Consider the following 13476-nt stretch of genomic DNA (forward strand, 5'->3'; position numbering starts at 1 on the left):
GTTCATAGCAAAGTTTGAAGAAAGATTTTTCATTCACTTTTGAACAAGACAAGGAAATTATAAGGAATCGTACTTCTTGTTACTTGTATAGTAAAATTGGAATGCCTACAGGAAATCACCGAAAATATATTCAAAGAAAAAAAAGTTGGGAAAATGATGTATTTCAATTTGCAGAGTCTGGGAAATTAAAGTATTTGTATCATACTATAGATAAATATTTGGGATATCAATGTGTTTACAATCTGAAAAGGATGATTCTGCAAATACATACTTAATAGATGTCATGGTCATAAAGGGAATACCTGTATAAATTAAGACTGATAATGCTCTAACATATGTACCTAGAAAAACCAAACCATTTATTGAATACAACAAAAAGCAATTGCAGGTATATCACACAATCCAACAGAACAACCAGTTATAGAAACATCTAATCCCACTTTAGAAGTCTTGCTTAATGAAGAGAAAGGGGTACTAAATACCACAAGAGATAGATTACACAGTGCTATATTATCTTTATATATTTAATGCTAATGAGAATTGAACAACCAGAAAGAGTAAGATGGAGAAAGAAAAATGGATAGAGAGACACACAGGAAGTAGAAGGGAGGGACGTTGATTTTGAAGAGACCGTTTGAGGTGGTAGGAGAGAGCAGGAGCTTTGGAGAGGACTGCAAAGGATGAGGGTCAAGTCAGCCCAGGGCTTTCTCTGTCTCTCTGAGCTAGCAGACTTTCATCACAGCATCGGGCTCCCGAGTCTTTATTGGCAAAATGGAACAATTGAGATTTTGATAAAAACAACATTTGACACTCCCAATTCATGGCACAACCACATGGGCAGAGAAATCGTGCCAGCTGCAGACAAACTGAGAAGCTGTCAGATTTGGTAAGACACCTTGGAAGTCCTCAAACAAGAGAGTTAAGTAATGATAAAAGGAAAAGTCTTTCCCATGTAAAGGGTGGGAAATAACCATAACAGAAGGTGTTGGGACCCAGTAATAGTGCTACTTGAGATGGAAATAGAAGCAGAAAATGAAGAAGTGGCTTCACACAGAATGACATAACACCAGTTGTAATTACTATCGGTCTGGTAATTCGTATTTTATCTTTAATAGCCAGAGTGGTTTTTGTAGCAAATAGGAAAAGTTGATTGACAATTGTGCCAAATATAAAAATTGGGTAGATAAGACACAAGCCTTAGAAGCAGTTGTGAATGTTTTTTTCCCATAAATACATGGCAATTTCTCCAAGTGCCTCCCACGTTTTGCTCTTCCCTGGGGCTTCCAGCACAGGCTCTCCAGATCACCGAGCACACAATGCTTGCATGGGCAGAGCATTGTTATGTAACAGCCTGTCTTCCTTTACTTACCAGAGGTTGTGAGCCTCTTGCCTCACTCTGCTCTCCTCATGCCATGGTGTGAACTTTGAGGTCTCGGCCTTGTCTGCCTCCCGGTGGACTAATTAATTTGCTCTGGCCCATGGCCCCCTTCCTCCGGACATCTACATGGACTCGAGTCCTCCTGGGAGGCTCTCTCTGGCTATCTGTGCTCTGGGTATTGTTGTGCCCCGCGTGCTGTTCCCGTGGTCCACCAAAATGGCGCTTTGCTACGTCTGAAGTTGTGATTCCCAGGAAGGTTCCCCAGAGAATGGGTGGAAGCAATATGCCGGACCAGATCACCTACAGCATGCGCTTCAGGGGACAAAGGCACGTGGTCCACATGAAACTCAAGAAGAACATGATTCCTGAAAACTTTCCTGTGTACACTACTAATGACCAAGGAGCCGAGCAGGAAGACTACCCGTTTGTTCCCCGAGACTGTTACTTCTACAGCTACCTGGAAGGGGTCCCTGGGTCCCTAGCTACGCTAGACACCTGCAATGGAGGTCTGAATGGCATGCTGCAGGTGGATGACTTCACTTATGAAATCAGACCATTGGCATCTTCTTCCAAATTTGAGCATGTCATTTCTCTGCTTGTGATAGAAAGGTCATATAAGTCTAAAAAATGTAGAAATGAAGAGACCGTGGCAGAGGCAGAGGAATCCCTTGAAGAGGCGAAGCTTGCTGGAAGTCCCAGGGCAGCCCCAGTGTATCTGTGGCGTGTGCATGTGAAAATACTGCGAGTGCACTATACGATGAGTTCTTCACTAGCTAGAGCGATCAACAACTTTACCGCCTCACTTGAGATGATATTGGTTATAAACAGCATAGCAGATAGCATTTATAAACTGACCGGATTGGCTGTCTTTGCAGGTGCCATATGTATTTGGGAAAGTGGAGACTCACTGAATATAAACCAGTGGAATGATAATTCTAACAATCTTGTGCAAAACTTTGGCTCTTTTAAAAAAGGTTTACATAATGAAGTCAAGATCTCCATTTCAGTTCTTCTAACAGGACATCAGGTTGGAGGTGTAGATTATGCCGCCCCTAAGAATGGAGTGTGCAAAGATAATTGGGGAGTAGCATATACATATGTTGCAAACCGACATCCTTTTCTGGCTGCAACTATCATGTCTCATGCCCTAGGTCACAGTCTGGGTTTAGAGCATGATGCAACGGGCTGTTTTTGTTTCAGAAGAAGCCGTTGTGTCATGAATGAATTTCCTGCTCTTCTGGATATGATGAGCAATTGTTCCCAAGCTGAGATACATGATAAGATCCATGGATGGGACGAGTGCCTGAGTTTCGATCGTCATCAGTATAGCAACTTTAGATACATAGTTCCCCGGTGTGGGGATAAGAAGCTGGATAACCATGAGGAGTGTGACTGTGGCTCCTTTAAAGAGTGTGTCTATGACAAGTGTTGTGCAACCAATTGTCGCTTTTCTCAGGGCAGTACTTGCGATTTAGGAGGTTGCTGTAAGGATTGTTCATTTGCACCCATTGGATTTGTGTGCAGAGACAAACTTGGCATTTGTGATCTGCCAGAATACTGTGATGGAACTTCGGAGACTTGCCCAGAAAATTTTTACATCCAGGATGGAACTCCCTGCTCACCACTAGCAGTTTGCATGTCAGGAAACTGCAGTGATCGTGATTTGCAGTGTCAAGCTCTTTTTGGATACGAAGTAAGGGATGCTTCGCCAGCGTGCTATAAACAATTAAATCCCAAAGGTGACCGATTTGGAAACTGTGGGATGAAGTTACAAAGAGGAGGGAGCCAACCTCTCGCATGTCAAGATGACGGTATTTATTGTGGACTGCTGCATTGTGATGGTGTCATCCGTGTTCCTGGTGGAGGTGAGCACACTACATTTCATCACATAAAGGTACAAGATATTAAAGAAGAACAGTGCTTTGGGTATGATGTGCACCATGGGACAGAAATTCCAGAAATGGGGCTTGTAGTGGATGGTGCAACCTGTGGCCCAGGGAAATACTGTAAAGCACAAGCCTGTGTTTTTCACCAACATTTCAATTTCAGATGCAACATCAGCTACTGTAATTTCAGAGGGGTGTGTAACAACAGAGGCCATTGTCACTGTGTGCAAGGCTGGCGACCACCAGACTGTGTACAGGCAGGAACAGGTGGTAGTACAGACAGTGGCCCGAAGATCGCCTCTCGTATGTTTAAAGCCAAAATACATGTGAGTGTAAACAGGATACTAATTGTTTTGTTTAGTCGTATGGTTCTTATCTTGGTTTCACTTATTATTGGTGCAATTACAAAAGCAATAATGATTGTAGACCTCAGACAGGAACTATCTACTGTAAGAGGGAACTGATTTCATTCCATACTAACTGGAGCCACACAAGAACAACATCATGTCAGTTACTACAAGAAATTGTTAGTGATTTCCCCTGACAGTCGTGTAATCATTCATAAATCTTGAGATTTTCATCTTGAAATAAAATCACTGGGGAATTAAAATTGTGCCTCTATGTCTAAATTTACTTTTATAATTGTTTCTTAAAATCTCTTCTCTGTGTCTCATCTTCTCTCCCTTCCTCCCTCCCTCTCTCTCTCCCTCTCCCTCCCTCCCTCCCTCTCCCTCCCTCTCCCTCCCTCTCCCTCCCTCCTTCTCTCCTTTTTCCTCCCCTTCTCTCTCTCTCCATTTGTAAATATGAGTGCAGACGCTTGTGGAGGCCAAAGTCGGAGCCCATGGAGCTGGGTTACAGGTGGTTGTGGGTCATCCATCATGGATGCTGAGAACCAAACCCCGGGTCTTGCTCTCCGCAAGAGCAGGAAACACTCTTAACCCCCTCAGTGTCTTAATATCACATAATTTATCACTTCTGAGTTTTGATTTCAGTTCCCCCCCCCCGTGTTGTGATGCTGAGCAGCACAACCAAGTACCCAGGGCGGCACCCAATCCAAGTTACTGTACCCCAACACTTGGTCACATTCTTTATATTTCTATGTGTAAATCCATCTTTCAGATCTTTTTTCATGAAAAAGAATATTTATGATGTCTGTGTTAAAGGTTTTCTAGATGGCTCTGTATCAAATTTGGGCTGCATTAGTATATGCTACTATTCCCTCTGCCATGGTCTGTTTGCATTTGTATTAGATTATTCTTAATTTTATTGTTAATGTAAATAGCATCAAGAGGGACATTTGTGAGTTATACAGATGCATGAATGAAAGGAACATTCATGTCGGAGATGTCAGAATTCCAGTAGTGGTGTTGAACTCTGCTACCTGACAGTGAGAAAACTCCATGCTTTTTCTTTCAAATATCCAGTGATTACACTCAGCGTGCCAAGATGAGATATACTTCTCCAAGAATATCAAAATTGATGCCTGTGCCTGCAATAATGCTGGAGTGTCTTAGGTGCTGAATACACACACCAGCTTCTACCATTATCTTTGGTTGTATGTGCAATGTCAAGAAGGGTAGTTTCGGGGGAGTGTGTAACAAAACAAGCACTGTCGTTGTATGTGTGGGTGGAAACCACCAACATGTGGCAGAGAGGAGGGAGTAGTAGTGAAGATGGAGGCCCTCCCCCTTGTAGACAAAAGGGGTGTGAGCCAGGCTATCCATGCATGTTCTGATACTTACTCACTTTGTCATTTTGTGGTTTCAGTGCTGGCCTGGTGACCTTTCTAAAGGAAAGGGGGCTTTGCACGGGAGGGGAAACATCCAAAGGAGAACTTGAAGGTAGTAATTCTTTTTACATGAAGGAAATCACTGTCAATTACAGGAAGGAGTCATATGTGATCCCTCTGACAATTTCATATTCTCCAAGAAGCCTTGGGGTTTTCATCTTGAAGTAAATTCATGGCAGAATTAAAAAATGGGCTTCTCTGTTTAAACTCATCTAAAACGTAATTTCTGAAGGTTATTCTGTTGTCTTTGGTCTGGTTGTACTCCAATGCCTGTCTGTGCTCTGTATGTGCCTATATATGAGACAGAGCTTCCAAAGTCACAAGAGGAGCTGAAAACATTTAAGAGGGCAGCCCTCCCAGTTTCCAGACAGTCTTGCCCCAAATTTCAAAAGTATTAGCATGCACCAATACTAATATTGTCATGGTGTTTAAAATTGACTGTATTAGGATTTCATACTTGTACATTTTACTGTTGGTATAGAACTGCCAAGATGATCCCCTATGCAAGGCCTCACCCTCCCATGGGAGTGGATGGGGGTTATAATGGAGGGTGGTCCTGGGGGGGTATGGGAGGGAGAGGGACCTCCTGGGATTGATATGTAAAATAAGGTTGGAGAGAGAGAGAGAGAGGAAGGAAGGAAGGAAGGAAGGAAGGAGGGAAGGAGGGAAGGAAGGAAGAACACATGCCAGTGATGCAGGTAGAAGCATAAAAGCTTTTGTGTTCTAGGCATCTGGATTTTCCATATTAGTTTTGAACCTTGCTATGTAACTATCTATAATCGTATTTTCTGGCCTTTGAGGACTATATCCAGTATTCTTAGATGAAATATACTGTTTTTACTTGTTCTAAAATTGAAGATGGTGCACAAGAAAATGACGTAACTATCTAGGAACTGGATACACACTAACTTCTAATCAGCCTTCTCATTCTGATTCCATTTTTTTCTGCTGAATGTGGTCTATTCCATGCCATGCTCACTCTTTGATAGCTTTACTGTTATGTCGGCACACAAGGAATCAGCTGCTATAATTTTCAGCTATTTAAGTACTTCATGAACCTTCTCATGTTTGAAATCATAGGATCGTATATATCGATTCAGCAGTTCCAATATGCAAAACAGCTCTTTCTGCATATTGTGAATCACTATGTTGAGAGGTTTTATAAAATCCATTAATACCATGATCTTAGCACATAATTCTGACTTTCTGACAGAGACATAATGTTATCCACTCTACTTAAATTTTCCGAGTTGTAACCTGCCTTTCCTGATTTATTTACATCAGTATAGAATGTAGGAGCTCCAGACATTGGTGTTTCCCATACAATGTGAGGAAGGATCCAGTTAGTTCTCTTTAAGCTTGAATTATCTTGCTTTTGGTATATTTGTTGTTAATATCTCCCCCAAAATTACTGTAAGGTCTTCGCCAAGGTTCACGTTCTGCCCATAATTTGTCAACTTCATCATTAGTGAAAGGTACTACAGTTTCTGATGGCTCTATTTCTACTAATTGAGAAAGTCTCAATTTTCCTTTAAATTGAATCAACTCAGAGACCTTTTCCACATAAGTTTTTAATTTTCCCCTCTGTTAATGTGGTAAAAAGATCCATTCTAAGATATTGTCTTCCCTCTGCATTAATATTCCTGTAGGGAAATGCTTAGAGAGTGAAATAACCAGAATGCAATCAGGGTCTGGATCCAAACGATCCACATATGCATCATGTAATTTTTTTTTTCCCCACCAAAGCCAATCCTCTCTCAGCTTCATCTGGTAATTCACTTGGACTATTTAAGTCATTGTCACTGTCTAAGGTTTTGACAAATTACTGAGTTCATCCCTGTGTTCCCCAATCGTGAGCCATAGGGAGGAACTGTCTCCTAGCAATCTTTTAAAGTCATTAAGAGTCAGCAATTGACCTCTCCTAATTTCCATCTTTTGGGGTCTAATTTTCTGTAGACCTATTTTATATCCTAAGCAATTAGTAGAAGCTCCTCTTTGTATTTTTTCATGAGCAATGTGTAACCCTCAGCAATGCGAAATTTTCTTTACCTGTTCAAACATTCTAAAGTATCTACATTTGAATCAGCTAGTAAGATGTCATCCATTTAATGGTAAACTATAGAGTGAGGAAATTGCTCATGTATAAAGTCCAAAGGGTGTTGTGCAAAATATTTGTACAGGGTGGGGCTATTTGTATTCCCTGTGGTAGAACTTTCCATTGATAACTCTTAGCAGGCTGAGAATTGTAAGTAGGCATTTTGAAGGCAAATTTTTCTCTTGTCTTTTTCTTGTATAGGTATAGTGAAAAAAATAATCTTTCAAATCAATAAGTATAAGAGGTCATCCTTTAGGTAATAAAGAGGACAAAGGAATTCCAGACTGAAGAGCCCATTGGTTGAATCACCTTATTATCAGCTCTTAGATTTCCACTTTCCAGATTTCTTTTTAATAACAATTATAGGAGAATTTCCAAGGGCTGGTTGATTCTTCAATTCATGGAACATTTTGCTGCTCTTGTACCAGCTGTTCTAAAGCCTGCAGTTTCTCTATTGTTAAAGCTCTTGTGCCCTGTTTTTGTACAATGTGAATGGTCAGTGATTGTTCCTTATAATACTTTCTAATATTTTCCCCAGAAACACATTCATTTCTGGGTTGTTTCTAAGATAGGAAGAATGGTAATATCTGAGTATTCAATTGCTGTAACAAATCATGTCCCCATAAATTCATTACTATGCTAGCCACATATTGCTTTAGTTTTCTTCTCTGTCCTTCTGTCCCTACACATTCAAACCAGCTTGCACTTGTTTTACCTGAGATAATGTTTCAATCCCTAAATGGATGAGGGTAGGCAGGAATGGGAGGGTCAAATGGGGAAGGGAAGAGGGATCAAGGGAGGGAATGAAGGGAGAATAAGCTAAAATTATGGGCCATTTGAGGAGCCATATGGAAACCTAATGTAGTTGGAAGTTTCTAAAATATATACTTGTATGAAGATAATGTAAATGAAATTGCTAAGTAATGGAGGAGACAGTGTCCCAAATGGGTCATCTCTTTCCACCATTACATCTAATTTAGTTGTTGAACAAAGGGGCACCCCTATTGCTAAAGGTAACTCTTATAACTCCCATCTCAGCCACAGCAGCCAGCCAACAGGTAAGAGTCCTGCAGGCAGGCTGCTCCACCACCACAAGATCAGCAGCCCCTTTAGGCAAAAGCACCATCTGCACCAATTGGAAGAAGAGCATCCTCCCAATGCATAGCTCTTTCCAGCAACCTTAGCAGATCCTATAGGCACAAGTGTCACCCACACCAGTTGAAAGAACTGGTATGGGCACTGCTTATTACCAGTGATATCTGAATGCAATAAGGCACATCCTAGTAATACCATGCATCTAGACCTTAGCATATATGTAGAGACGTATCTGACTTTTACTTCTATCTTGAGTATCCCTGAGGCAGGAACATCCCAGTGTTTCAAGGTTTGGCCAAGACATTTATAATAATATGAAAAGGAGACCATTGATTACTGAGGCTTCCAGTGCTAAGGTAACTGCCTAATATTAGACACATGTGCTACTTTTTATCTTTGACATTTATCAGAGATATTCTGGCTAAATGATTAAAATTAACAATAGTTCATTAGTGCTCCTTTGCTTGGTTTAGTTAGCCAGAGTGTCCTATAGTCATGAATGTCCTTGTGTATACCCAGTGACTTCCATAGTGCTTTTCAAATAGTCAAGGGCCCACAAGAAGGTAATCTGCACTGCACCATAGCACTTTTCAAGAGAAGCCATCTTGCAGGTGGAATATTTTGGAGGGCCATGTTTGGCTAAGTCCTATCTCCTGATACTGTAGTAGCTGGAAGAGCTCTGGACATCACTGGATAGGGGCATACAGAGACATGTGTGGTGGGGTTGCTTCCAGCACAGGAGGAAAACTCATCTCCAATGGTGAGATCACAGGTTGAGTTGGTACCATTTGAGGCAGTGCTTCCAGAAGCAGTGAGATTTGAGGATGACTCAATGCAATTTCCATGAACCAAGCACAATGGGCATCCAGGTATAGAGGTTCACTAGCTCAGAGATTTTGAGCTCTTTCTGTGAAGACCAGGAAGTAGCCTACTCTCTATCTGTTGTTTTGATGGTGAAGAGCAAGAAGCTAAGTACACAAATTTTCTTGCCCTGGAGTCCCGGGGGCTGTTAGTGACTGTCATGAGTGGTCAAGAGACTCCAGGAAGCATAGGAAAAGGTTGTTAAAGCCTTCATCACATTAAAAAGACTGTTATCTTACTTTTTGGGTTATTGACAGGTAGTTATTGTGCCTCTCCACAGACAGATGTAATTAATGCAGAATCTGCTGAGATGGGCTTTTAACAGACTATTTTAGCCAAATCTGTAAGGAGAAAATGTGGTCAAGTTGATTGACAGAATCATCTTCTGCCCCAGTACTGAGGATCAGAGGCCTTGCATACATCTAGGAAGTGCTCTGCCACTAAACTAGATCTATTTTTAAATTTGTTTTAAAGCAACATTAATTCTATTGTCCTATATCTTACCTCATAGGCAAAGAATACTTTATACCAAACGAAAAACTTTCATGGGTGCTTTGCTGCATGTATGTCTATGTACCATGTGCATGCAGTGCCCTTGGAAGCTAGAAGAGGGCGCCAGATCCCCTGTACTGGAGTTATAAATGGTTGTTAAGCTGGCATGTAGTTGATAGGAGCTGAACTCAGGTCCTCTGCAAGAATAACAAGTGCACTTTGTCTCTTTATATGAAAAAAGTCAATGTCTTTCAACATTCTTACAAATAATGAATTTGAAACACTCATTCTAGCACTCATGAGACTAAGATAGCCTGGGCTGTGTATTGAGCTCTAAGACAGCTTAGGCTACAGCGTGAGATCATGTGTTTCTTAAAAGTAATTCCTGGAATGCAGCTGGTGCCACTTGTTAAACCTGAATTGTTCTAGTTTCCCCTCCCTGATAGAAACCAGCTGTGGGGAAAGCCAGCCACAGTCCCTGGAGCATACCTGGTCAGAACTTATTTAACGCCTTCACATGTCACCACTATGAAGAGAAATAAAAGGCGTCATGGAATCATGAGTCATTTTCCCCCTAGTCTGCCCTTCCACATTTATTGTTAGCCACGTGTCAGTGTTTGTTATTTTGAGCATAGGCTTTTAGAGATAGGGTTCCATCATTTAATCCTGGATGGCCTGAGACAGGGTGTCACTAAATTTCCCAACCTGGCTTCAAACTTGTGATTCTGTATGATTCTCCACCTCAGCCTCCTAACTAGCCAAGATTACAGATTTGCATCAGGAGGCCTGGCTTAGAATCAGTATATTTAATAAAATTTACTTAGGATATAAAATAGGTCTACAGAAAATTAGACCCCAAAAGATGGAAATTAGGAGAGGTCAATTGCTGACTCTTAATGACTTTAAAAGATTGCTAGGAGACAGTTCCTCCCTATGGCTCACGATTGGGGAACACAGGGATGAACTCAGTAATTTGTCAAAATCTTAGACAGTGACAATGACTTAAATAGTCCAAGTGAATTACCAGATGAAGCTGAGAGAGGATTGGCTTTGGTGGGGAAAAAAAAAATTACATGATGCATATGTGGATCGTTTGGATCCAGACCCTGATTGCATTCTGGTTATTTCACTCTCTAAGCATTTCCCTACAGGAATATTAATGCAGAGGGAAGACAATATCTTAGAATGGATCTTTTTACCACATTAACAGAGGGGAAAATTAAAAACTTATGTGGAAAAGGTCTCTGAGTTGATTCAATTTAAAGGAAAATTGAGACTTTCTCAATTAGTAGAAATAGAGCCATCAGAAACTGTAGTACCTTTCACTAATGATGAAGTTGACAAATTATGGGCAGAACGTGAACCTTGGCGAAGACCTTACAGTAATTTTGGGGGAGATATTAACAACAAATATACCAAAAGCAAGATAATTCAAGCTTAAAGAGAACTAACTGGATCCTTCCTCACATTGTATGGGAAACACCAATGTCTGGAGCTCCTACATTCTATACTGATGTAAATAAATCAGGAAAGGCAGGTTACAACTCGGAAAATTTAAGTAGAGTGGATAACATTATGTCTCTGTCAAAAAGTCAGAATTATGTGCTAAGATCATGGTATTAATGGATTTTATAAAACCTCTCAACATAGTGATTCACAATATGCAGAAAGAGCTGTTTTGCATATTGGAACTGCTGAATCGATATATACGATCCTATGATTTCAAACATGAGAAGGTTCATGAAGTACTTAAATAGCTGAAAATTATAGCAGCTGATTCCTTGTGTGCCGACATAACAGTAAAGCTATCAAAGAGTGAGCATGGCATGGAATAGACCACATTCAGCAGAAAAAAATGGAATCAGAATGAGAAGGCTGATTAGAAGTTAGTGTGTATCCAGTTCCTAGATAGTTACGTCATTTTCTTGTGCACCATCTTCAATTTTAGAACAAGTAAAAACAGTATATTTCATCTAAGAATACTGGATATAGTCCTCAAAGGCCAGAAAATACGATTATAGATAGTTACATAGCAAGGTTCAAAACTAATATGGAAAATCCAGATGCCTAGAACACAAAAGCTTTTATGCTTCTACCTGCATCACTGGCATGTGTTCTTCCTTCCTTCCCTCCTTCCCTCCTTCCTTCCTTCCTTCCTTCCTTCCTCTCTCTCTCTCTCTCCAACCTTATTTTACATATCAATCCCAGGAGGTCCCTCTCCCTCCCATACCCCCCCAGGACCACCCTCCATTATAACCCCCATCCACTCCCATGGGAGGGTGAGGCCTTGCATAGGGGATCATCTTGGCAGTTCTATACCAACAGTAAAATGTACAAGTATGAAATCCTAATACAGTCAATTTTAAACACCATGACAATATTAGTATTGGTGCATGCTAATACTTTTGAAATTTGGGGCAAGACTGTCTGGAAACTGGGAGGGCTGCCCTCTTAAATGTTTTCAGCTCCTCTTGTGACTTTGGAAGCTCTGTCTCATATATAGGCACATACAGAGCACAGACAGGCATTGGAGTACAACCAGACCAAAGACAACAGAATAACCTTCAGAAATTACGTTTTAGATGAGTTTAAACAGAGAAGCCCATTTTTTAATTCTGCCATGAATTTACTTCAAGATGAAAACCCCAAGGCTTCTTGGAGAATATGAAATTGTCAGAGGGATCACATATGACTCCTTCCTGTAATTGACAGTGATTTCCTTCATGTAAAAAGAATTACTACCTTCAAGTTCTCCTTTGGATGTTTCCCCTCCCGTGCAAAGCCCCCTTTCCTTTAGAAAGGTCACCAGGCCAGCACTGAAACCACAAAATGACAAAGTGAGTAAGTATCAGAACATGCATGGATAGCCTGGCTCACACCCCTTTTGTCTACAAGGGGAGGGCCTCCATCTTCACTACTACTCCCTCCTCTCTGCCACATGTTGGTGGTTTCCACCCACACATACAACGACAGTGCTTGTTTTGTTACACACTCCCCCGAAACTACCCTTCTTGACATTGCACATACAACCAAAGATAATGGTAGAAGCTGGTGTGTGTATTCAGCACCTAAGACACTCCAGCATTATTGCAGGCACAGGCATCAATTTTGATATTCTTGGAGAAGTATATCTCATCTTGGCACGCTGAGTGTAATCACTGGATATTTGAAAGAAAAAGCATGGAGTTTTCTCACTGTCAGGTAGCAGAGTTCAACACCACTACTGGAATTCTGACATCTCCGACATGAATGTTCCTTTCATTCATGCATCTGTATAACTCACAAATGTCCCTCTTGATGCTATTTACATTAACAATAAAATTAAGAATAATCTAATACAAATGCAAACAGACCATGGCAGAGGGAATAGTAGCATATACTAATGCAGCCCAAATTTGATACAGAGCCATCTAGAAAACCTTTAACACAGACATCATAAATATTCTTTTTCATGAAAAAAGATCTGAAAGATGGATTTACACATAGAAATATAAAGAATGTGACCAAGTGTTGGGGTACAGTAACTTGGATTGGGTGCCGCCCTGGGTACTTGGTTGTGCTGCTCAGCATCACAACACGGGGGGGGGGGAACTGAAATCAAAACTCAGAAGTGATAAATTATGTGATATTAAGACACTGAGGGGGTTAAGAGTGTTTCCTGCTCTTGCGGAGAGCAAGACCCGGGGTTTGGTTCTCAGCATCCATGATGGATGACCCACAACCACCTGTAACCCAGCTCCATGGGCTCCGACTTTGGCCTCCACAAGCGTCTGCACTCATATTTACAAATGGAGAGAGAGAGAAGGGGAGGAAAAAGGAGAGAAGGAGGGAGGGAGAGGGAGGGAGAGGGAGGGAGAGGGAGGGAGGGAGGGAGAGGGAG

At 41.1% G+C, this 13476-nt stretch overlaps 1 protein-coding gene across 1 annotated transcript; it reads left to right on the plus strand.

The window, feature by feature from the left end:
- The first annotated feature begins 1453 nt into the window (after positions 1 to 1453).
- Positions 1454 to 5113, plus strand: LOC127230931 (disintegrin and metalloproteinase domain-containing protein 21). The gene is made up of 2 exons (XM_051196249.1): positions 1454 to 3243; positions 5032 to 5113. The coding sequence occupies exons 1-2, from the start codon at positions 1479 to 1481 to the stop codon at positions 5043 to 5045; spliced, it is 1779 nt and encodes a 592-aa protein (XP_051052206.1). The 5' UTR covers positions 1454 to 1478; the 3' UTR covers positions 5046 to 5113.
- Positions 5114 to 13476: the final 8363 nt, after the last annotated feature.

This window comes from Phodopus roborovskii, unplaced genomic scaffold (genome assembly GCF_943737965.1).
Source record: "Phodopus roborovskii unplaced genomic scaffold, PHOROB, whole genome shotgun sequence".
Taxonomy (NCBI): domain Eukaryota; kingdom Metazoa; phylum Chordata; class Mammalia; order Rodentia; family Cricetidae; genus Phodopus; species Phodopus roborovskii.